The sequence below is a fragment of the Pleurodeles waltl genome, chromosome 12, assembly GCF_031143425.1.
Source record: "Pleurodeles waltl isolate 20211129_DDA chromosome 12, aPleWal1.hap1.20221129, whole genome shotgun sequence".
NCBI lineage: Eukaryota > Metazoa > Chordata > Amphibia > Caudata > Salamandridae > Pleurodeles > Pleurodeles waltl.
The window spans coordinates 641596548-641623334 of record NC_090451.1 but is presented as its reverse complement, the minus strand read 5'-3'; the positions used below and the strand labels follow the sequence as shown (position 1 = coordinate 641623334).

Below are 26787 nucleotides of genomic sequence, written 5' to 3'. Positions count from 1 at the left end.
GTTCACTGTTGTTGTTTTTCTTCTTTGTTTTGAACTCTGCTGGATAGCAGAGCAGTTTGTCTTGTGATGAGCATTTCTCAACTTGGAATATATGCCAACCTCTCTTTGCTATTGTATGCCGATTTGTGATCGTTTTGAGAGAAACAAAAAGACATGAATCTAGGATGAGGTTTCATCAAGGGAAAGGCCAGGTTTTGTTGGCTGTTGGAAAGAAGGCACCCCTTTTCACCGAAGAAATTCTGATTGACAACCCAAACCCCTCCTCCCCACTCTTTTTGTGTCAGCTTAATGCTGGCATTTCACCCCTGCAACTATTTACCCCTTTGGAGTGCCACCAGATTTACCATAATCTTATTGTTTCATAAACAAACTGAATTTAAAAATTGTATCTGGTCCAGTAGCATGTTATTATACGGACTTTCCTCTCGTTAACCGTTCCCAAAAAATAATCTCTCCTGAGAAGCAGTATTTTCTAGTGCCATTACACAAGGAAGCGACTCTCCCGAGAAGCAATGTTGCCTATTTTAAATTAATTAGTCAACAACACCATTGCCCACCAATGTAGAGCAATACCAGTTCTTTAATACATATTGAGTAAATAGTATATATTTGAGTAGTGCACAGAATCATCGGGAGGGGCAATGGTTGTTGAAAATCCCGGTTAATGCATACAGCATGTATAGCATTCATGGTAAAACGAGGAGGAGTATGTGTAGTCCTTGGCACGGGGGTTCAGGTTGTTCAGTAAAACGATGTGGGCTCTATGGTACCCATTGAGAGACACAAGGGTAGTACGCATCCCAAGGTATGACGAGACTGGCTGTAAATATAAGGATTCCGTAAAGCCTTTTGGAGAAGCATCGGTGCTCTCTGAAGGCCGTAGTAAAAGGTTGCTATTGTAAACAACCGATAGCAGAATGATGTAAGGCTTGTAAAGGCTGTGGTCCAGGGGTGATGGGGTATAGAGCCAGGTGCAAAGGGGAGGGTGGAAGGGGTTCTTTGAAGAATTGTAGAGGGAAGGCGACCTGTGGAGTCCAAGGTAAAGGAATGACATTGATCTCTTGGGTCGTACACAGGCCAAGGTGAGCCATACTGCTTACATATTACTTGTTGAGATAAGTGTTATCTTTTGGAATAGGTATGGGAATTACAGACGGCTGTGACCTTGAATCAAACACTCAAAGAAGCGAACCGTTGCTGGCCCACCACGCCAGGTAATTCCTGGTGGATGTCTGTACTCTAACAACATGCCTTTGCACTTCAGCGTCGCTGGACCTTAGCAGATCCTTCCTAGTTACTTTTGCAGCTTTACAAAATCATGCCTCGTTTATCCCAGTCCCTGCGGGGGGTGAACCCACTAAAAGGCGCTATTTAATCTGCCATTAGGTCTGCCTTACCTAACAGATCGTCAGCAATGTCACTCTTTAATGCATTGTAGAGCACCCGACCTTGAGTCAAACCCCGAGATATTACATTTTCCATTTCAATTTCCCAGAATCCACCAGGGATAAGCCGACCCGACATGAAATCAACACTTGCAGCCTGTCCTCCGGCCAGTCCTCTGCGACCTTTCCAACATGCCGCTTTGAGATGGTGTGCAAAGTTTTTAATCACACAAACATAGAATCTGATTATTCCCTTTTTTTGTGGTATTTTACATTTTTCTATCCCTGGGAGCTTCTGTCTTTTTTTTTTTTTCTTCTTTCAGGACTGTCGGTTGACGCCAGTAATTCGTTAGTATTTAGAAAAACAATGCATACCTTGGGCAGTTTTTTCTCTCGAGTATCTCAATCCAAGTTTCACGTTTTGAAAAGCCTTGCGCAAGTCCCGATTTCTAAGCTAAAAATAATCTTTCATGGAAATTTGCGACCCTCTCAAATTGATTCTTGTTTTAGTAAGAAATGCCCAAAGTTCGAGGAAAAACACAATGCAAAATCTGAAATACCCCTGCTGTCGTCATTGTACCCCAGGCCAACGTGCTCTGTAGCCTAGGGCCAAGGTGACAGTAGCATAGACAGTACGTCATGGGCAAGGCCACTGGAATTGTGCGATTGAGCGGCCGTGGGGGGTTTCGCATTATTATAAATTTGCCACATAATCCATCATCTGCAGCACAGCCTGCAGATTTTAACAAAAAAAATTGTTTCTAGCTCAAACGGTTCATTTTTTAAAAAAAATGCAGCGACCTGTTGCCGCACATTGGAAGGCCCTTTCCAAAGCTAGAACTGATCAACTTTCTGTTTCTTAAAGCTATATTCGGGTGTTAAACTGTTACTACTGAGGTGCAGCCAAGTCCCATACAGTGTTAAACCAAGTTTAAAGTGATAAATAATCAAGTAATATAATTACAAAACGTGACACAATATGCAGCATAATTTGCCTTTTCTTGTCGCATAATTTACTCAACCCTACCGCATAATTTGGTCCTCTCCTGCCACATAATTCCAGGGGACCTGGGATTGGGCCCTAGTGCAAAGGAAGGATATGGACCCCTGTTCTTCTGTTTGAGTTATAAAATACAGCAATAATCGGGGATCAGTGAGCACCCGCTGCACTGAGGGAATCTAAGCCTCTTCTTGTTGGGTAGAGTGATAGCCTTTCGATGGCACTGCCTCCCCTGCAGGCCTTTGCTGGAGCTTGCTTCTGTTTTCTTTCAGAAGAAATCATTCTATCTCTTACATATTTATGACTGAGCAAATATTTAGGTTAAAGGTTTTACCCCTTACCCAATAACCATATCTCTGTAACCTTCAAGACAGCAATTCTTAACCTGCGGTCTGGGAACCTAGCTGTGCCACTGCACCTACTCAGAAGGTCCTTGACGGGTTACAAAATTAAATAATACTAGCAGATTAATAAATAAATACATATAAAAAGCAAAAATGAACATTTTAAAGTGTTATGTAAATGTGAAAGTATTCCTTATTGTGATTTGTGGGAGCAGCGCAATACAGAAAATGAAATCTAGTATGGATGATTTGTGGCCTCAATTGAAGCGCTAATATACATTGACAAAAAAGATAGCATATGTTAGGAGGAAAGCGTGCATATGCCTCCATCTTTTAAAAATAAAACCACACTTTGAAAAGCTCCCACTTTTCCATTAAACGTAACATTTTGCTTGTAGCATTTTTTTGTTTGTGAATTAAAGAAAATTAAATAAAGTATTTCAAAATGTGTGTATTTGTTTCATGTACACTTGTTTCTGTGTGTTTGCCTATAGTTTTGAGGTCAACTCACAGCAATTGCTTTGGCAGGGTTTCCCTACTTCCAGTAGTCGTTCACTGTGGGTGCTCCCAAAGTTAAAACAGTCCACTGCCCTAAAATACACCCTAGACCCTTTAACTCAGTCCTAAAATTCTACTGCTTGAATATATATACTAAAATGATGTCAAAACCTTAGTCCTAACGTCATAACTATTGAGATAAAATCTGACCCTGTACACATAACATATGAACTATATTACTCTTAAACTATAACCTCAACCGTATAACCCTAGTTATTCAGTCTAGCCCCACAAATGCTATACTGTAACGTTATAATGCTAACCAGATAATCCTAACATTTTATCCTTATAATCTAGAACCTATAACTCTACAATACTTAAGATAGAATTCTGATCACTGCAAACTCCTTTATTCTTGGATATAACTCATCCTACCATTCTAGCTCTGTCACTTATATAACAAGACTAACCTCATTTCTCTTACACTATATCTCTTAGGCTAAAACCCTGACTCGTAAGCTGTAACCTACAACCCTAATACTAAAATCCTACCACATACCATATACATCCTTTTAACCAATAACTTTCCTTCTAAAACACTGGGAATCTAGCCACATAACTCTAATTGTATAGCAAGAATCTCCCTGATAACCCTGTAAACCTGACCTCATAAATTAAAGCCATGCAAAACAAAGTGCATCTGTGGGTGTGAGTGCTTCTCGAACAGAAACCACCACTCTGGGGTCATCTTTGAATTCCTGGAACAAACGTTGAAGCCTCCACAGCATGAACCAAAAATTCCATTGAAAAGTAATGAATACAATTTTAAAATATTCATGAAGTAGAACAGAGGAAATGATACCCCCCAGCCTTCATCCTGCCAGCGAAGTAGTTTTAAGATTTGCAATTAGTAAGTGATGCAAAAGAGTGAAGGGTTGTGGGGGAGGCTGAAAGAAGGTACACAGACTGGGGATGTCATTTTCTTTTCCACATTTCATGGTATTTTAGCCCGTTAAAATTACCTGTGTTCTGTATTTAGATGTGAGATATTTCTGCTGGAAACCTCTAACCTCAGATTCCTCACTTTTAGAAAATATCCTGGGCGCCAGACTAGATCAGAAAGTTTTTCCAGTATTGCTTCCATGCACCACTAGATGGCGTTGTAAAGCTTCATGTTGTCCTTGTTCTTCCCCAGAAGTAACAGACTGGAGCATCATATAAGTGCCACCCCTCCATGCTGACATCGGTTCCTTTTTTTCACCACTTTTCGAAATCAGTTTAGGTGCTCAGCTCTATTCTTCCAAGTTGCTTTTCCAGTGTGAAAGGAGACATCTTCCCCACGGAACGTTACTAGGTTGAAACCGTACCTCGACTGTCGGAAACAGATGTTCGTGATCGATAAGCACAAATTGTGCCATTGGTGTTTGAGCACGGGGCTTGATTTTAAGTTGTGTGTAGAATATGCCTTAATGCGCCAAAACCGGTCCGAGACCATGAAGAGAAGCAGTTTGTTGCTGAAAGTAAATGAAGTCACAGACATCACATTCAGTCCCACTCCAAGTTGAGGGTGTGGACTCCTTGCCTTTCGTGAGGCTGTTCCTATGACAGTTCTTCTTCAAAGTCGAAATTGTACAGTAAGTCAAAGTTCAAGTTGAAGAAGACGCATAAGAAGCTGAAGCAGAACTCAATTCCATCCCGGTCTCTGTCTAAAGAGAAGTCAGAAGGGTGTCAAATTGCCAATAAACCTCGCTTGCGAGCACTGGCTGAGGAGCTGAATCCGCAACTGATCCAGTTGCACCCTGACTATCCTAGGCAACAGCACTTCAGCAGATGGAGGCCATGCTGTGTATTTTGGGTACCCTTCCAGCTATTCCTGGTGCACCTTTGGGCCCCAAGGTTCTGCATGAGACTTCAGGAGGGTTAGACCCATTGGATCCATCCTACACACTTCTCAAACCCCTGGACCTGCACCAACGCTGGTACCTACTTCATTCTGGCTCCACGACATTCACCCATCCCTTCTTAGTATCCAGTTCTGATGTCAGTGGAGGTGGATCCCCTCCTGACCCCTGATGCCCAACCCTGAGCTGAATCATTTCAAACCCATCTGAGGCTGTGCTTTGACTCCACTCAGGTGCACCCAATTCCCATACAATCTGATTCAGACAGAACAGTTCCTTTACCTCAGACCTGTCCCCAAAAGCTGTAGCATCTTTTTGGCTCAGATCCTGACCAATGTTAGCCACCACCTGATAATAACAACGGTGATGATTTATTTCCACATTACGATGATGATCATTTCTGTATTGACGTACACGAGGCCACTATGCTTGATACTTCCCCTGATACATAGTTGATTTCTCCCTTTGGACAACAATGGAAAAGAGCGCTTCATTTACTGTTGTTATAAAATGGGAAGCTGAGGTGCTGGATCTGCAGCTATCTTCTGTTGATGCCAAGACAAAGGTCCTTACTGTAAATTTGCCTTATTGGCGCCCAGACTTCAATTTAATGAAGTCCTGACTGACACCCTTCTCGGCACTTGGGCTAAGCCTTGCTCTTGCCCATCAGTGAACAAGAAGGTGGCCAGATGCCACAGACTGGCATCCAGTGACCTGGATTTTCTTACGCAGCATCCAACTTCTGAGAGTGTGGTCATCCAGGCTTCCACCAGAAAAAAGAATTCTAACACATTTTCCTTGGCTCTTGCAGACAAAGAGTTGAAAAGGATTGAGGGATTTGGTGAACGAACATTGTCTTCGGCCAGTTTGGCATTGAGGCCAGTTAATGTGGTCAGCCTATTAGGCCGCTAAACGGATTCCCCCTGAGACATGACCAGTGAGATCTTACCCACTGTCCCAGAAGAGTTCAGGGCTTCCTTGGCTCAAACCAATTCAAGATGGCTAGGATGCAGTCAAATATGTAATTTGGGCTGAACTGGACACTACTGGTTGCCTGCGGCTCCATTGCCGCATGTGAATGCAATCTACAGGCTTTGCTGGAAATGTGCAGGCATCCCTCATGAATATGTCTTTAAATGGGTTGTGCCTATTTGGCAAAAAGGCTGACTACGGCCTGGAATCCTTTAAGGAAAGCAGGGCTGCAATGAGCTATTAGAGTCTTTCCACACTTGCCAGAGAGCTCCCTCATCAGTTTCGACCCCTCTGATGCTATTCCAAAGCCTTGGCGTACACACACCAGGTTCCTCACCACTACAAGCGTTACTGACCAAAAGAGCAATTGAAAAGGTGTCAGCCTTGGGACGGGGGCTTCATTCTGTTTTAGATCTTCACATTGCTATGTAAGGACAAATTCAAAATGCTCACACTGGCCCAAATTCTGTCTGTCCTATATCAGGACGACCTGATGGTAGCTTTGGATCTGCAGGATGCTTACGTTCATATCCCCGTTCTGCAGGCCCACAGGTGTTAACTGCGGGTCAAGGTCAGCGAGGAGCATTTTCAGTTTTCTGTGCTTTCCATCAGCCTCAACAGTGTCCAATAGGTGTTCACATAAGTGCATCTTAAGAGGTTAGGGATACCAGTTTTCCCATACCTATGCAGGCTCTGCAGCAGGGTCTGAACTTTCACTGGGCCCATTACCAAGGAAACCTGTACACTCCCTTCCAGCCAGTACACAGCTTTTCATTGCATTTTTTGACCCTCAAAACTGTCTCCATCATTATGATTTACTTAACTTATGTGAGAGAGCTCTAGGCCCTCCTGGTGCAGCCTTTATTCTCTAGACAAACTAGTGTTGAGGCCAGGATGGCCTTTTTGCCAAAAATGTGACCCCTTTCCAAAATAGGGGGTCTATCGCTTGCCCTAAATCCTTGCTCCGGCTCACCCTTCAAAAGAGGAAAGACTCCAATGGATGAACGGGTAGAGAGCTTTAAGCTTTTACATCAATTGCACCAAAAATGCTTAGGTGGATGATCAACTTTTTGTGGGGTTTTGGTTCTTTGGGGCAAAGGAAGGTAAATGTGGTGCAGTAAAGGACTTTGTCAAGGTGGATAGACCTCCGCAATAGGATTTCATGTTCACCAGCCAAGAAGCTGTCTTTAGAAGGTCTGTGGGCTCATTCTACCAGGGCCATTCCACGACCACTGCTTTGGCATGCAGAGTGCCTGTTCCTGATACCTGTGAGGCTGCAACTTCTGTGTAAGTGCACACTTTAGCAAAGCACTATTGCCTTGACTGCCATGTCAGATAGGAAGAGCATTTAGCCTGTGTGATCCTGCAAGGTTTGTTTTGGTCTCAGCACACTCCACCTTAGGGAGGTACTGCTTTAGAATTATCCATCAGAATAACAAGTTACTTATCCTCAGCAGTGTTTCTGGCGGTTACTCTAGCTGCTGATTCCCCACATCCCTCGCTACCCATTCTGTCGACTGGTCTCTTTTTACCATCTAAAAAGGCCCCAAATTAGAAATGGGTGAATTGTTACCAACATTTGTTTTATGCCCCACAGAAAGAGTCAAGCAAAAACTGACATTGGAGCACAGGGTTTGTGCTTATATGCTGCCCCATCAGTTCCAGGACAAAGCAAAGCATTTAGCTGCATGTGGAAGCTCTGCCGTAAAAAAACTTCTGGATTCTGGTGCCTGGGAATCTGTGATAGCCACCAGAAAGAGGGTTACTGAAGGTAAGTAACTTTTTATTTCCTGCAATTGCGTCATATGGTAAGCAATCAGGGATGTATCTAAACGAGTGCAGTAGGTGCAGCAGCACCAGGTCCCATGAGTCCAAGAGGACCATTACTCAGTTTATATCTATTTTCACTACTACACCAGAATATTTAGGACCAGTATTCCTTGGTTGCATTAGCGACTCTGGCAACCTGGCTAAGCCTCTGTAAGCAATAACATTAAATCTCAACTTCACTCATCTTGCCTGAGTCCACCACTTTGGGCACCTTCAGATCCTCAGCTGAGTTCTGGCGTGCAGAATGGTCAGTAAGGCATCTTGTATGCTTTATGGCAGGGCTATCCGGCATCAGTCCACAAGTTCCAGATCGGTGCTTGATCTTTAGCAACCTCAGATTGTTTACGTATGTATAAATATGGTATTTTGGTAGCTCACGTAACCAGCAAGCAACAGAGCACTGTACCGGATAAACAACAAGCATAAAGTCAACAAGTCATTCAAGAGGTAGCTAGGTTGTGGCCAATTAAAGCGTTAAAATGTAGTTTTTTTTTAAAGAGGTAAGTCTTCAACTCTTTCTGCTTTGGGGAGGTCCTGATGAAGCTGGGAATGTTGTTCCATTTCCTGGATGCATAGATGAAAAACAGGCCTGCTCCCTTGTTTTCTTTTTTTACACTTCTCAGTTTACACTCTGATAGTATCCTGGCTATCAGTGTGTCGATAACCACCAGCGATGGTGAGCTTGACTTCAAGGTAAGCAGGGGTGCTGGTCGTGATGGTGTTGTAAATAATGCAGCAGGTTTATGTAGACTGTGCATTTAGTTTAGTTGTATGTAGAGTTATTGCAACTGAGATTCATAGTCCCCATGTACAATTTAGAGGAATTTTTATGTACATTTATAGTGGTTGACCAAGTACCATTTAGATTCTTTGAATGTAAATCTATTCTGTGTGGCTATCCGGGAAAAACTGCAATGGACTTGGGCCTAGTGGACTAAGACGGACACCTCTTCTTGAGGATTTAACAGTAAATGAGGGAACTGTAGGACAGGACGAGAAGGGTGGGAATGTTGGCTTATGCAAATAACTCTCACAAACCCTTCTGGGGCTAAAGGGGAGCCCAGTGCCTGACACTGCGTAGAGCAACTGCAAAAGGCTGCTTGCAATACTTCTGCACTTGACCAGATACTAGCTCAGGTCATTGGTGCTAAAAGACCCCTCAGAGCGAAGTTTGCCCTCATGTGCTCCTAGCCCCATGCAAATCCCCTATTTGTAGAAGAGGGTCATCCTGAGGGCTACCAGTGCCATCTTGCGTACAGTATAGCCTATTTGGGGTAGATTATTATTATTTTTTTTTTAATGAGTGCGCTGCAGCACAACAACCAAAAATTCAGTGTTGGCCATTCCTATCAGGCACTTTGGCAGCGCCAGATGTGCCAACTTGAAAGGTCCAGTGTGGCATGGCCCACTGGACCTAAAAAAGCAGCCTACACATTGGCCTTGATTTTCAGTGTGTTGTTTTAATTCTGGTGAGGCAAAACAAACCCAGAATGCATTAGGCGGTCACGAGAAAGACCAGGACTGGAAACAGTGTCTGTTATGACCTGGAGAGAAGTGGTTCCCCTTACCGGCATGCTTAAGCATAATATACAGCAGCAAATTACACTGTTACTTATTAGAAATACACATCGTAATTTTAACTACCACGACTGATATAACTTGTTGACACTTCAAAGCTCTTTTCAGATAAACTTTTCTCTGCAGCAGCCTATGTGCCAGTGGGCATACCTGTCTGGCAGTAATAAAACACGGAGAGATTGCTTCAAGGAGCTTTGCATTTTTAATGGTTTTACCCCTTTTATTTCCAACTCATTGCTAGATGTTAGAAGTGCATAAAGAACATTTGTGATCATGTTATTGTTATTAGCTGCCTGAAGTCGTCTCCTGGCTCCTTGAGTGACATATGAAAGCCACAAAATATAAAAAATAATATCAAACATATTCACATTCAAAGAACATTATCATGTAATTTGTTACCAACTATAACTGACATCCAGTTAATTAAAGAAATATTTCTGCTTTTCAAAAAAACTGCAAGTTAAGTTTTAAATGTGTACATTTCACTGCCACTGAGTAATTAAAATGTGCTGCATGCAATTTTTAGAATAAAGTGATGGTCGTGTGTGTTAAGTGTGGCATGGCCACGGGTTTCTCACTTTCCCATACTCTGAGAAGCAGACACCCTGGCTAGAAAACAGGGATAAAATAATCTATTTCAATAAAATAATTTTGCAGCCTCTTGTCTCATGCCGCCCCGGGAAAAGGTCTGGGTGTGATTGGTGACTAGAGCACATCTGGCCGCTCCTCTTCGCAGCTTTAGGCTTTTGTCGTTCTCCAATTTGAAAACATCCGTCAAGGCCTATATAGTACCTTCTTGTAGATTTAACGGTGCACCCTGTGTCAGACCTCATTTGGGAAGCCTCTGGGCAGATGGGCCACTGAGCCTCAACTGTAGTGTTTGAGTTGTTTGTCCCTGATGCCCTTGGTCTATCCTACTGTGGCTATGCAAACTGTGCCATGTACACCCCCCTCCACGCTTAACCCTCAGGGAGTTACTGTGGGGTGCACAAGCTTGGAACTCAACAAACGATAGATATAATAACTTCAGAATCCAACCCAGTACTTATCTTTTAAAAATATAAAGTACTTTTAATCACACAGCTCACTAAATGCTCCACTTTTCAATGTAAGTTACTAACTTCGGCACATCAGCTGATTCTCCCTTCTGTGCTAAACCTACCCCGTATGACCACCTAATGGTCAATCCCACCCGGTAGAGATGGCAAAGGCATGAATCAGGCATAGTTGCAGTCCATAATGTCTCCCGCAACCCATATGCGCACTAAGTCCACTTTGTGCAAGCTTCTTACTCTGATTGATCTAGTGGGGATACAGCAGTTCATGATGTTCTCTCTAGAGCATATCCTGCAGTTTAGAGCCCTTTCTGAATGTGAGCTGCGGTGAGCGAATGCAACCTTGGAGGACACCACATGAGCTGCGTCTGGGACTGGGTCAATCTTTATGGTGCAGAAGAACAAGTGCATGGAGCACAGAGTAGGGCAGGCTGATGTTGTCTCAGGGCCAGTAAAGCCCTGATTTGGCCAATGCCATCTCGTGGCCTTTACAGCCCTACCCAGGCCAAGCTGGCAGTTGTAGCCCTGGTTGTGCTGCTGTTGCATGGCAGTAGCAGCCTTGACTGGCCAGTTAGGTATTTGCAGCCCTAATAAGGGTGATGTATTACAACAGTTGCAGAACTGATCAAACCAATTAGACAGCAGAAGCCTCAATCAGGCTAATCTCATTGTTTGGCAGTTGCAGTCCCAATTGTGCCAGCTAGGCAGTTGCAGGCCCAGTCTGGCCTATGCCAGTATGGCATTTGCAGCCTGATTTGGGCCGAGCAGGTTATTATGAAGAGCAGTTCCCGCCAGGATAAAGGTATGCAAGACCAGGAGGAACCCTCCACGACATGTATGCTCCTGGCTCACTGTCAGCAGTCTGTTTCCTCTGGATGGCCCACAGCCCCTGGGATATGCTGGGCTTCTTCTCCAGGACAGCATCTCCTCTTACAGGGTCTGAGAGACTTCTTCACTCTCCCAGCAGACAGGCTGTCTTCCATGGATACAGGCAGACCCTCAGCATCTCTGGTAGAAAGTGCAGACTTCAGGTGACGTCCTCTCACCCCTGAGAGACTGATTGTCAGGCAGCCACTCCCCCTTGGTCACACAGCAGTCCTTCTGATACTCTTTGAATGACTCCTTTCCTTTGTCTTGAAGGACTTGGAGCTGAAACAAAGTAGGATGTTTTGTGCCTCACTTAAATACATGTATTGTAGACACAGATGTGGATGCAGCATCTCCAGTTTCAGAGTGCACTTCTCAAGGAGCTCTCCAAACCAACTTTTGTGTAGAGTGATGGCTCTCACAGCGGGTAGCATTGCGACTGTCTCTAGACTAGAACACAGGTGCCATGAAGTGTGAGAAGTTTACATCTGGCTGTCATCAGCCCAACAGAAGCAGTAACTCCCTGATAAGTAAAGGGGGATGCCTGACCTAGAAACCACCTCACATTTTACCTCAGAAATTGAAGTTCCACCCCTCATCCCTAACATCAACCCAATGGCAGTGGCTAGGAAGAACTAATCAGCAGCACTTGCTAACAAAACTCCTGGGATTTCTGATGGCAGCCCTGCCTCCATCCTCCTCAATCAAATGTCTGGCTTTCCACCCTCGACTCAAGGGACTGCAGACAATATATTTCCAGTGTCTGGGGAAAATGTTGTTATCCTCCATCTTGTGCTATGCTGTGCCACGGGTATCTAAAATAGATCCCATTGGCTTCATCCCTCAGTCTCACTCAAACATAGCCCTACCAATGCACATGTGCTAGGCAGGCAAACAGCCTTTACCACCTAGGTATGACAATGTAATGCTTTTACCACACATCAGTTACCATGCATTGCCTTTACCATACATGTTTTTACTATCCATATGCCTTTACCACGCATTAACATATATATTCACTGGAAAATAAACAATGGTTACAGGTAAGTTATAGTTAGGTTCACGTTTTACCCACACAAAACCATAGAAATTCAGCAGCTATAGTTATACTTATTTTAAGAAACTATAAATTGTGACCTAAAGTTATTTAATGGCACAAGTTATAGTTTCTTCAGATGAGTATAACTATACGTATATCTATAACTGCTGAATTTTTATGATTTTGTGTGGGTAAAATGTGAACCTTACTATTTGGTCCCCGTAACCTTTGTTCTTTTCAGTGATTTTCTATGGTTTTTTTTAAATATAAAGTAATGTGTAATTGCCACATGTTAATACAGCCACGGCCATGCAGGGCCTTTGGCAGTACAAGGTGGTTGTTGCCAACCCCCACCATGCACCCACGCTGCACAGCAGGGTTTGGTGTGTGAGATTTCTTTTCATTGGTTATTGGATCTGCAGATCCATTGCGATTTTACACGGGGGTGCACTGAGCGGTGCAGTGGATCCACGGATTAGGCCCAAAAAAAAATTGGGACAGTTTTTGCCCGAGGGACCCCTCCATGTGTCCTGTGGGGTCAGGATATCTGTATCCTTTCCAATTACATGTTTTACACTTTATTTTTCCCTCCCCCCAGGCCAAGTGACAAAAAAAATGGCATCTGCAACTTTTGTTGTAAGGTTACAGCGAGCCAATCACGGCCTTGCTTTTCTCCTAAATCCACAGATTCCCCATGATGTGGATCCGCATCCCCAGGTGTCTATATTTTCTTCCTTTAATAAATCACAAACTACTGAACAGGTTTACACAAAATAGCAAATAGAGATCTTTCTGGACCAAGATCTAGCCTTCTGCCAAATTTGGTGTAAATCCGCTCAGCAGTTCAGACTGCAGTTGTGTTCAAAATCACTATGGAAACTTGTATGGGGAAAACACATTTGGGACTCATCTGTCCCCTTTTTTAGGGGTTAGGGTGGTTAACAGGAATTAGTGGTAAGTGTGTTTTTAGGATTTAGGGGTGGGTAAGGGAATTGGGTGGGAAGGGTGTTTTAGGATTATGGGGTGGGTAAGGGTATAGAATGGTAAGGTTATTTTAGAGTATAGGGTTGGGTAAGGAAATTGGATGTAAGGACTGTTTAGGATTTAGGGGTGGGTAAGGAAATTGGATTTTAAGGGTGTTTTTAGGGTTTTGGGGTGGGTAACGAAATTGGGTGGTAAGGATGTTTTAGTGTTTTGGAGGGGATAAGGGTATGGGGGTAAGGATGTTTTTAAGGTTTATGGGTGGGTAAGGGAATTGGGTGGTGAGATTACAAAATAGGGGGATTATCCCCAGAAATGAAATATTGTTTTAATAATTTCAAAAAATGGGTGGGTTTAGGAAAACAAATGTATATATACATATATATTCACACATATTTAAATATACATAAACATATGAATGTGTGTATGTATGTATAAATATATATATGTATATGTGTGTGTATATACATATATATATATATAGCTTCCACTTGCCTTACATATACTTACCTTGCGTTGTAAAGGCATGTGTGTGGTAAAGATTTGCATGGTAAAGACTTTGCTCGGTAATTCATGTGTGGTAAAGGCATGCATTGTATATGCATGCATGCTAATGCCATATAACCGTGCTAGACGCACTACATAAGTGGACATACTCAAATTACACACAGGATACGAGCACAGTGTTGTGGGCATAGGCATAGCAGTGAAACTTTACACAAGAGGGGCCACTAGGCCTCAGTCATAGTGACACAGGTAAAAAAAAGTTCTATTCACTCTACTATTCTTCCAAAACACAGTATACTTGAGCCTTTACTTAATTTGCTACATGCAGAAAAGGACAGTAGTCGTCTGTCCACAGTGAAAGCATGCTTGGGGCACACTTCTAGGTCAAAGCACAGTTCCCGGATCTTGCATAGTCAGCGATAGGCCAAGGCTTGTATTAGCAAGACGCTAGTGCCAAAATTATGAAAATGATACTATATATGAGTGCAGTCAGGCTCTCATGAAAGTAGAACATGCCCTTATAACACACTGAGGATATTCCAGTCCCAAGCCCTGTGTATTTTTTCACAAAAATGTCCCACCTCGCCGTCTGTGGCTGTCTAGTGGGCCCATATATTATAGTTTCTCCTCATTCTCTCATGGATCTGCAGGATGAAGTAGGTAATGGTAAGGACAGGCAGGGGAGCTACACAGCCCAATATCAAATCATAGTTAAAATAATGATTTTACCAGTACACCGTAAGATCTCGGGATCTGAAGCCACACCACACGGCTATCATTTGTGAAAGATATCAAGGGTCACAGGGTAAAGGAACCTAAAATGAGAGTCAAGACGTCTGCTGTCTACTGTTGTCATTCGTATGGGGGCCTTAAGCTAATCACAGACCAATATTATTATTATTACTATTATTGTTATTTTAACTAAAACTACTAGCACCACTAATAACATAAATAATAATATTATTGTTATTAAGTATGCATATAGAGAAGTTCAGGTGTACACCACCACATCCCACGGAGGTACCTCAGCTCCAATGCCGGGTAGAGGAAGAGGCAGGCAGGGGTGTTGTGGTTGGGGATGCGTCTCCCCCCTGGGTATAAGAATGTTCTTTGTTCAATATTTAGTTGTATGTAGTGGTCATCTTCCCTAGACCACCGGATCTGCTTCTGCCACACTGCTTGGCCCTTGCTCAAACAGCATCCTTCATTTCTGATTGATGGGCAGGCAGCCCTGCACTCCCACTAGATTCTTGTGTTGTGGGAACTTCTTTCACCACCCACAGCTCTTCATTAGGAAAACAGTGTTCTCTGGGAGAAACTCATCCTTATTTGTCCCCAGGAGAAGTGATACAGGCAACACAAAGCTCCAAGTCCCAAGGAGACCCGAACAAGTCGCACTGGCCATGTTTTACAGCTACTCCCTTGCCGCTCCTCTTTGTCAAGTGGGCCAGTACGTATTCATCTTTCGGTGGGGAGCTTGAGAGGCTGCATCTCCACTGTGCGAGTGTGTTCTGAAAGAAAGTTCAAGGGGGGCCTATCAGGCTGGATTGAGTAGCTTACACAACACAACTTCCATCCAAAGACTGGGGCTGATTCCAGGCGTGAGCCATACCGTTGCACAACAGCCTCTTCGTGTGACAGGATGTGCGGGAAGCACTTAAGGGAACCAAGAAGAATAGGAGCCCTTCCTGATACGTTAGGATTTTTGCTGACAGAACATAGCTCCACAAAGGAAGACACACAGAGAAGAGGTGAGCGTGCATGCCTGATCACAGTCGCTCCTCACCATAAAATGGGATTTTCAGGCAGGAGTTGACACTGCTTTACATACGCACATATATAGTTATGGGGCCAAGATTGTTTTCCAGCTGCATGGATCGCACTGTCACCAACCAGTCAGACACCCTTAATTTCTAAAGGATATTACACCCTGGTTGATGAAACGAGAGCACTTTGATTGCTCCCCACTCAGTCTAACGTCCTCGGGATATCAGACGTACAGCCAAGTGAGCAAGAATCACTAAAGTCAATAGGCTAGGAACTGGCTGGCAGCGTTTTTGTTTTGCCGATGCTTGTTTTGTCCTTGCTTTTGTAAAACTTTTTCGTTGGAGAAGCTGCTGGATTCTTATCAATTTATATATAAAAAAAAAACAACCCTTGGCTAAAAGCAAAAAATATTCTTGGTCTTAAAAACATACATTTCTGTAGAAGGGGACTACTTTGTATGTGGTTGTGCTGCTCGTGAGAGGGAAGAATACTGTCACTCAGGGTGAAGATAGCCAGTAGTTGAATGGGCTGAACCATTGCCTCATGCTGTAGTGGGTGGGAGAAATATGTGAATGACCCAACAACAGACCAATAGGTGACAAGGGCTGGCTGAAAGCCCCTATCACTGAGGAGGAGGGGGTGTGTGGGGAGGGAGGGTGGGGTGTGTGTGTGTGTGTGTGTTTTTTTTTTTTTTTTTTTTTTTATGTCAGATCTGAAAATGTGGAAAAGGGAACTTTTGGGCGTAGAAGAAACAACGCAGAATGGTTGAGCTGTGAAGAGACTGCCTGTATTTCGCCATCTCATTGACCATAAAGTCAATGAGTGAAATAAATGGTGTCATGTGAAATGAGAAAAGAGCAACTATGGCAGAGTGCGGAGTAAGACACTCGCATCGTCCTCTAGTCCCTATAATCCCAACATCTGATCTGAGTACTCCATTTAAAAGATTTAACAGAAACCTAGTCTGTTTTCACCTCGGCCCCGAGGATCTGAAGTAAAAGTCTTTTTTCACACAAACACCTACATAATAACTAAACACACCCAAAAGCATCATATTTCCGCTCCAAGAATCCAGCCTGCGACCTAATCCTTGAGACCATGGTGTTAAGTATGGGACGCCCATAGCGCTACGAGGCCAATACTAGTGGCAAGTCAGCGCTATACAAACCACTGTAACGTATAGCATAGCAACTATTTTCGAAGTTAAAATCTTAAAAAATGTGAAATGCGCCCATCCATCTCAAACATAGGGCTATGTGTGTGGTGGCGCCAAACTTTGGATTCTAGAAACTGGATAAGACAGCTGAGTAGGTTAGGCTCCTGCTGCTGAAATCTAGCGCGTTACTATTAAACTGGTTAGTTTCAAGACCCGGGTGACTTAACCTCTCGTGAATTCGCGGTCAGTAAAATATCACCAGTGAATTCGTTCGTAATAAGCAATCTTATATAAAAGGCTTCTAAACTGGTAGATGGCGGCAGCAAACGCTATAGAAAGGTCAATGATTATTAACGCCAAGTGGTGTTTCCGTGGGGGTCACACACAACCCACGCCAATCCCGCCCGCCTAGTCAGAAAACGGTACAGAGATCTCGAGGGACTGAGAGGGGAAGGGCAGTGATGTAGTGGCTTTTGGAAACTTCAAATTGATGAAGCTGCTAAACACAAAAATGCATTGCGATGTGGGGGGGATGATTCATTATCAGCCGCAGTCTGGCAGTGAACTTTTTCCCCTCCCCCATAAATATATTCATTTAAGGCTACTCTGCTGATTTAATCTCGAGCGCGCCGTGAAAATTGTTTAGACCAAAGACGCAATTCGCCTTTTTTCGCCTTGTTTATGTCTTTATTTACAGCAGGTGGTTTTTTTTTCCTCACTCGGCTGTGGAGGCGAACGCATGTTTTTTTCCTTCCCTTTCCAGAGTGAGAGAGCGGAAAGGGTTAAGGAGCCGCGTCTATGGTAGCAGCTCTGGTTTGTCGCTGAATCGGGGAAGGAAACTGCTTCGCCTGCCTGTTCAGATAATCGCAATCTGCCTTTCCCAGTCACTTCCAGCGCTGGGAAGCGGACGGAGCGCGCTCGGAGCCCGGCGTGCGAGCCCTCACTCGGGCGAGTTCACACTCCCTTCCCAACGGGAGGTGGCGACTCCTCGCAGGTCCTGGATGGGAGCGATATTAAAATTCCAGAGGAGCTCGAAACACAACTTGCCAGGGAAGTCAACGTTCAAAGGTTTGCCGTCTCGGGTGGTCCCTGGTCCTAGTAGGACTCTGACCATCGAAAGTCCATGATGACTTCAGGACGTGTCAAGAACCCATAGGAGACTAATGGGTGGCAAAGCTTTTTCTTAGAGAAACAAAGCGGTTTAGAAGAGCAACGTTTGATTCATGTTTTTTTTTAGGGTTTAGAGTTGAATGTTGGACTTTTGGTGCCGTCTGAAAATTTGCACACTTTTGGAGAAGCTGGCCTGATAATAGTTGAAGGTGTGGAGGGGCGGATTTTGAATCCTGTAAGGGAGTTGTTATAGTGCGACTGACTTCCAACAATGAAAGTTGCCCAACTGGATGGTTGACTTGGAAAGGGCGCCATGAGGCTCCCACGAGTTGTCTGGGCCCTCGTAGGGTTGGTGGCTTGCTCCTTGGTTGGTTGTGAGGTGACAGTGGAGAACCTCACATTGGCAGTAGTATTGCCGAAGCAAAATCTGGTCTACCCATGGGCATGGCCGCGGGTGGGGCCCGCCATCCTGTTTGCCATCGACAAGATTAACGATGACCCCAACCTCCTGGCTGGCCTTCACATCCAGTCCGTGTTTGGGAACAGCGAGGACAAGAACGGCAACTGCTCTGACTCGGCAGCGCCCTTCACAGCTGTTGACCTGAAGTTCGCCTACAAACCCAATGCCTTCATCGGGCCAGGATGTGTCTACACCTCGGCTCCTGTGGCTCGCTTCACCGGCCACTGGAAAATGCCACTGATTACTGCTGGGGCAGCAGCCTTCGGCATCGACGACAAGAGCATGTACCCGCTAACTACCAGGACGGGGCCAAGCCACACCAAGCTGGGCGAGTATGTGGCCCAAATCCACCAGCAGTTCAACTGGACCACCCGCGCTATGATCATCTACATGGATGGGAAGATGGACGACCGGCCTTGTTATTTCACCGTTGAGGGTCTCTACGTGGAGCTGCCAAAATTTAAAAACTTAACTGTGGTGGACATGCAGTTCAAGGAGAAGGATATGGCCAACTACACGTCGGTCATCCAAGACATTAAGCAGAAAGGCAGAAGTGAGTATGTTGGTGATAGTCGAATCACACCCATTGGGGTATATGTTGTATGTGAGTGCAAATTAGGGCATCAGAGCTGCTTATGACCTGAACCATGTTGCTTTCCACTCTCCACCCTAGATTGTTTTCTGTCAATTTAATTCCAGAGTGGTAAATCACTTTTAGCAAGTCTGGTGCCTCATATGCACAACAAGGTGTGGTACCAGAATGTAGATGTCAGCATAGCAAATAAATATTGTTGAAGATACCTTTTACAAAAATGTCACCACAGCCGAGGAAATAATAGAAAATCTACAACTAATGAGAAGATAATTTTGATAATAATGATTATGACACTACTTATGTCAGCCGATAGTGCTATTTACAATATTTTTCCATTTAGCGCTTACACAATTATAACTTCTGTCTTACCGACTGGTGAACAGACAAATCTATTCATTCAGTGGTTGTGTTGCCAACTCTAGGCAGATCACTTATTGCAAAGATGACCGTGTTTATGAGCAATACATTAGGACTGTAAAGCCATAATCTCAAACTAACTCACCAGCACTCCCCTACTCTTCTCACACGTTGTATAGTGGTGATTATATTGTATTGTTGCTTTTAGCCTTCCTGATTTTCTTGTGCACTCCACACCCCCATGCTTTTCCACCACATACCCCCTGCGACTCCCCAGATGAGGAAGGGCTGTACTCGGTGGCCCGATGTGCCTGGGGCATGCATTAATCACCTCTGTGTTTCTTAATGAAATCTAGACTTTTTGTCGCCACGCTAGGGAAATTTCAATTTACATGCTCTTTGAGAACCAGCTTTTCCTAACTGCAGATTCTGTTGTTTGTAAGGAGATACATTACTTGGATGATGGGGGTATGAGAAACGACCCGTCTAATATTAATAGTAATAATAATAAATCCAGGATTTGTAAATTCCGACAAATCACCCGTGAGGGTCTCAAGGTGCTGAATTGTAGACATAGGGAGATTAAGTGATTTGTCCTCTCCTGTGGGCAGTCATTCACGAAGGCACACAACTTCTGTGGTCTTTTTCCAGGTGATGTAGGGTACTGTGCTGCTGTAGTTAAACATACACGAGGTATCTTACGCCTACGGTCAGACATCCAAGAGGCGAACCAACTCCTGTGGTTGATTCATTGGGGGAGGGGGGCTGCTATTTTGTTGCATTCCGGCTCTGCTGTAGTGTTCAGTTCACAGAATAGAGACCGTACACATAGGCTGAATCATTGTCAATCTTTGAATAAGGGACTTTTATAGGTGGGGATCTCTACTTTTTTGTTCAGTTTGGGCGCAGCTATATTGTTTATTTTGCCAAATAGAGACCATACACATAGGATCAATCATTGAATAGGGGACTCTGTTCTGTTGTCAGTTATTGAACAGGAGGTGGTCCGTTTCTACAAAGGACCTTACTCTTGTGGTTAGTGATCCAAGAAGGTACTGGTTTGGGGATTCATCATTTAAGGGGAGGGTGGGCTTGAATTTCATAGTGAAACTTCAAGGAGTATTGTGATCCTGTAGTCAAGCTTCAAATAGGGATCTCCAATTCCATGGCCAATCTCTGAGAAGTGCCCCTGATTTCTGTGATGGATAATCCATCGTCCCATGCAGACCCTACTCCTATGGTCAGTCATTCAAGAAGATTCTCTTTCTCCTGTTCTCAAACACCCAAGAGCTCTCCTCTCCCTGACATCTACAAGTGATAATTGTTTGCCCCAGCTAGGTCCCGAATCCTAAAGTAAAACTTCAAAGAGGTGCCCCTTAAACCTCTGGCCAACTGCCCAAGTGTTGTTCCTTACTCCTGTGGTCAGCTGTCCAAGAGAGGTCCCATGTGTGTGTGGTGATTCAAGCTGTGTCCCTTCCTTGTGTCCCTTCCTTCTTTAACTAATAATCCATCATCCAAGATGGGTCCTTTACCCCTAGAGTCGACTGTCCAAAACTGGACTCTCTTGCGTGAAGTTGGTTTTCCAAGAGGAAGACTGTTTCAGTGGTGATGAATCAAGAGCAGGCTTTTACATATGTAGTCGATATATTAACATGTGTTAATTTCCTAAGATTCACAATGAAGCATGGGTCCCTAATCCGGTGATTGATAATACAACATCCAAGGGTGTTTCTGACTCCTATGGGTGGTAACCTAAAAAGGTCTACCTTTCTACCAATCCAGGATAAAGTCCTTCTCCTGTGGTTGGCCATCCAGGAGAAAATTCTCTCCTAAGGTTTAACACCCAACAGGGATTCTTACTTCTGTAGTCGATCATCCAAAATGGGACACTAATCCTATAGTTCACCTCCCATCAGGTCTCTCATACTCTTGTGTTCCGACGTCCAAGAACTCCTGTTATCAGTTGTTCAGGGGTGGTCCCTTAGTCATGTGGTCAGTCATCCAAGAGGGGTCCTTTATTTCTCTGGTTGATCAACCTAGAGGGTGCTTTACTCCTATGGCCTGTCATCCGAGAGTGTTCCTTTACTTGTGTGCTTTATCATCCAAAAGGGGTCCTTTACTCCTATGATTGATCTTCCAGCAGTGCTCCTTTACTTCAATATCAAGAGATGATCATTTATGTCTATGGTTTATTAACCAGGAGTGGTTCTTAACTTCAATGGTTGATCATCTAAGAGATGCACTTTAATTCGATGGTTAATCTTCCTATCCTTTACTCTTGTAATTCATCATCCAAATTGGATCCCAATTCCTGTGTTGAATGTCGAAAGAAAGTCCCTTACTACTGTGTTTGATCATTCAAGATGGTGGCATCTGTTTCCTATCTGTGATCATCGGTCATCTAAGAAGCTCCCTTATTCATGTGGTCAGTCATCCAAAAAGAGTCCCTTAGAAGTATGGTTAGTTACACAAAAGGGGTTCCTTATTCCTTTTGTTGATTGTTCAAAAGGGGTCCCTTTCATCTGTTGATCATCTAAGCAGATTTATTTTCTTCTGTGGTATATCTTGCACATGGGTCATACTCCTGTGATAAATTTTTTCAGCCAGTGCTGTATGTCTGTGGTTGGTCACATAATTTTTTTTTTCACTCCTATAGTTATCCTGTGGTTTATCATCCATGACGGGGTCCCTTAGTCCTGTGGCTATTCATCCAATAGTAATACTTTACTCCTGTTTTTAACATCCGTGTGTGGTCCCTTACACCTGTGGCCATTCTTCCAGGAGTGATCCCTTACTCGTGTGGCTGTTCTTCTACGTGTGGACCTTTACTCCTGTGTTTTTCATCCATGAGGGGCCCTACTCTTGAGGCCATTCATCCAGCAGTGGTCCCTTACTGCTGTGTTCATCACCCAGGACGAATCTCTTACTCCTGGAGTCATTCATTCAGGAGCGGCCTTAACACCTGTAGTCATGAATCTTGCAGTGCTCACTTCAAGTTTATCATCCAGGAGTGGTCACTCATGTGGTCATTCGTCGAGGAATGGTCCCTTACTCCTTTGGCCATCCTTCTAAGAGTGATCCCTTACTCCTATGTTTATGAGTGTTGATGGGGTCCCTTGCTCCTGCAGTCTGTCATCCATGAGGAGTCCCTTACCTCCGCGGGCATTCACCCAGGAGTGGTCCCTTCCTGCTGTGCACATTCATCCAGGATTTATTCCCTAACTCCTGTGTTTATAACCAATGGGGGTCCCTTACTATTATAGTTGATCATTCAAGAAGGGACCCTAAAGCCACACCTTTCTCATGTGCGATCACCTAAGAGTTGACTCTACCCTTGATCACCAGACGTTGGTTGTACTTCAAGAGTTGAGCCTACTGCTACGGCCAGGCCTCCAAGAGGTGACTCTTGCCCTATGGTTTTTTGTCTGAAAGGAGACCTTGCTTTTGCGGCTGGTGGTCCAAGAGGAACCTCTAGTCCTTTGAGAAGCCAAAGGAAAGGCCACACTACTGTGCTTTGGGCCCAAAGGACGCCCTACTTCTATGATCAGTTACCAAGAGAACACCCTACACCTCTGACCAGTCAACTGAACTGAGGGCCACCTCCTGTGCCGTCTTCACTGGGGGGGGCATTGCTCATGTGGTTATTAGGCCAAAGGGTGACCCCACATTAGTGAGAGGGCGCCCTAGTCCGGTGTTTGGACGTCCAGATGCGGGCCTACCTCCGTGGCCGATCGCCAGGGGTGAAACTTCTGCTGTGGGCGACCCTCCCAGGCGCAAAGGATCCACCCAGGTCGGTCGTCTGAAAGACGCTTACACCAGTTTTATACCTGGTAATAGGAAAAGGTACTCATGGTGCCCAAGAGAGGGAGGTTTCCACGGCAGCTGTCGCCGAAGAGAGGGCGCCCTCTCCTGCGGTGCTCGGCTCCAGGTTGAAGGCTCTGCCCTGCTCCGGCAGATCAGCCTAGCCCGGGCACACGCCTACGACGAATGTCCTAGAAGACGCCTCCTCCGGTAGGAGGCGCTAGACTCACCCGAGACCGGGGCATACGCCTACCACGAATGTACTAGAAGGCGCCTTCTCCGGCTGGAGGCGCTAGACTCACCCGAGACCGGAACGGAAAGGCTTCCAGATGCAGAAAATGGATTAGTGTGTCCCCCGCTGGGTCCGAGAGAGGTTTTTCTGCCACGTTGTAGACCACCCCAACCTCCCACTGAACCAAACGCAATGTCCATTGACCATGTTATTATGTATATAGCATCGGAAAAGTTTTCCGCATCAGAGCCTGCTTCCACGAAGGGCGCCCCCCTTTTAACTCGTATGATACGTATGTTTCACAGCAGCAGATGCGGCCTCAGATCTTGTTCTTCTTTCGACTCAGAAAACAACATGAAGTTATTGCCTAACGGTGCTGGTCAGGCGAAGAAGGGGCATTCTGGATAAAAGCGGGGACGGAAGACAATGAAACAGACAAGTCGCAGCAGGTGTGGGGTGTAGGAGGGTGAAATGAGCTGTCCAGGCACTCCTGGAGCGGTGCCAGGGTGATCTCGTACGCCACCTGGGTGCCCTTGCCGGCATCCGATCACCACAACACTGGCATCTTTGAGAGATCCCTCTTGGTCGCCCGGGGGACAAATGTTCGAATATTGACAGATGTCACTTTGTTGTTATTAAGTGTACATGGGGGACCTAGAAAGGTCGATGTTGAGGCAAACCGGTGTCAGCCCTCCTAGCGTCCAGAGGGCTCCGTGAGACACCGGCCACCGCTGACATCCGGTGTGATCTGTAGCCACGAGTTCGGATCCCGACTGGACAGCTCCGGCTTCAGTTCTTTCTAGGTCGGTGAATTGAAGGCTATTCAATCAGGTGAGCGCTACACCTGCTACGTGTAGCGCCTTTAAATGGCAGACGTGCGTTAAGAAGCGCTTGATTAAACATACGTTATTGTTTTCAGTGAGAAAACAGTGTGGCCCAGTCGCTAAAACACGCTGTTTTGCCTAAACTGTCAACATTCGCGCACGCTTCCCTTGAGCAAATGCCGAAATGTTGGTAAAAATCAGAGGAGCGTTCAGGTACAACGCTCGCTGCTGAAACCTGCTGTAATCTTTATACGACGCCCTCAAATCCCTGTAGGGCAGACTGAGCTGGGCATCCTTCCCAGTCGCCTATCTAGTGCCATACACTGGGTAATAGCTACACCTGTATAGAGCTTAGAGATGACAGATGGGAAGGATGGGGCGATATAGAAAAAATGAAGTTATTTCTGTGTATAAGCCTCTTAACCGGCATAAATCACGACTTCCCAACGCTGGTTTATGGTGTGATCTTGGGCAAATCACATGTTGCCTCTTTGTCATAGTCTCGTTTTCCCAAAAATGAGAGATCTTAGACGTAGCACGAACACCACTTTCAAGCGCCGTACCAGCATGTAGTTGGCAACCCCACTCTTAAGAATGCCGTGTGAGCGTTAAACTGTTTAGGGAACAGAGGCCGTTCAATGCCCCTCCGCCTTAGTGCTTTACGAACGGAAGGAACTAGGAGTCTTTTTTACTTTCGGCGCACCGTGCACTATAAATTGTGTAAAGTGAGTTTTCATCAAGCCTGAACCAGTCGCCCTCTGAGTGGGGATTGAGGCGCCACGGGTGAAACCTAAGCCAGATCCGGAAATTCTTATGGTTGAAATTGTTTAATCGTCTGATTTTCGGATCCGCGGTTGTGCGTTCTCCACGAGTGTTGTGACTTTTGTGTGTAACACTGTCAGTCAGCAGTGGGGAACAACACGGATAGGGAGGGCAGAGACGTCCCTCTCCACCCACCAAAAAGGCAACTCCTGTACGGTTTACCAGTTTGGGGGACCGGGGTTGGAGAGGAGGCGTCCTATTCTCACGAGTACAGGTGATGCTGGAATGATTTTACGAATCCCACTGTGGGTAATTCCAGTAATTGTGTTCTGTCCAGAGGGGGCCGTGGGGCTCCGGAAGCTCTGATAATGAGGCTGTTATAGAAAGCATCGGAGGAAGAAGCGGCGAGGGAGCCGAAAGAAAGATGTCATTTAATTCCCACTGTAGCGCACACAGCAAGCTTAACGCCTTTAGGCACTTTGAGCGAACGGTTTGGGTGGATTGGCGCTAATGAAAATTACCAGACGCATGGTGCTGAAGTTCCGGCTTCCAAAAGCTCCTTTCTGAGTCTGTTCACCATTGACCGCTTTTAAAACTAGCCACCAGTGCCTGCTGCTCGAACAGCCTTCCAGTGTCAGCGCCTCACACTGCCTCCTAATGGCAACTGCTCAACTGCCCACCACTGCCAGGGACTGTTCCTCGCGCTTCTCACCACTGCCAGCTGCACACACAACCTTCTAGTGTTAGTACCTCAGACTGCTCACCAGTGCCAGCTGCTCACACCGCCTTAGTGTCTGTACCTCAGACTGCTCACCAGAGCCAGTGGCTCACACTGCTTTACAGTGACTGTACCTCACACTTCTCACCAGTGCCAGCTGCACACACAACCTTCCAGTGTTAGTACCTCAGACTGCTCACCAGTGCCAGCTGCTCACACCGCCTTAGTGTCTGTACCTCAGACTGCTCACCAGAGCCAGTGGCTCACACTGCCTTACAGTGTCTGTACCTCAGACTGCTCACCAGTGCCAGCTGCTCACACCGCCTTAGTGTCTGTACCTCAGACTGCCTGCTGCTCACATTGCCTTACAGTGGCTGTACCTCAGACTGCTCACCAGAGCCAGCGGCTCACACTATCTGTACCTTAAACTGTTCACCAGTGCCTGCGGCTCACACTGCCTCAGACTGTTCACCAGTGCCAGCGGCTCACACTGCCTTACAGTGTCTGTACCTCAGACTGCTCACCAGTGCCAGCTGTTCACACTGCCTTAGTGTCTGTACCTCAGACTGTTCACCAGTGCCAGCGGCTCACACTGCCTTACAGTGTCTGTACCTCAGACTGCTCACCAGTGCCAGCTGCTCACACCGCCTTAGTGTCTGTACCTCAGACTGTCTGCTGCTCACATTGCCTTCAGTGTCTGTACCTCAGACTGCTCACCAGAGCCAGCGGCTCACACTGTCTGTACCTTAAACTGCTCACCAGTGCCTGCGGCTCACACTGCCTCAGACTGTTCACCAGTGCCAGTGGCTCAACTGCCTTACAGTGTCTGTACCTCACACTTCTCACCAGTGCCAGCTGCACACACAACCTTCCAGTGTTAGTACCTCAGACTGCTCACCAGTGCCAGCTGCTCACACCGCCTTAGTGTCTGTACCTCAGACTGCTCACCAGAGCCAGCGGCTCACACTGTCTGTACCTTAAACTGCTCACCAGTGCCTGCGGCTCACACTGCCTCAGACTGTTCACCAGTGCCAGCGGCTCAACTGCC

The 26787-nt window shown here is 45.4% G+C and overlaps 1 protein-coding gene across 1 annotated transcript in view; it reads left to right on the top strand.

Annotated features, from left to right (window-relative positions):
- The first annotated feature begins 17461 nt into the window (after nt 1–17461).
- The window catches only part of NPR1 (natriuretic peptide receptor 1), an 806130-nt gene continuing 796804 nt past the window's right edge, over nt 17462–26787 (top strand). Inside the window, exon 1 of the mRNA XM_069218195.1 lies at nt 17462–19003. Within this exon, the coding sequence (XP_069074296.1) occupies nt 18304–19003 (700 nt within the window). The 5' untranslated portion in view covers nt 17462–18303. The remainder of the gene's footprint in view (nt 19004–26787) is intronic.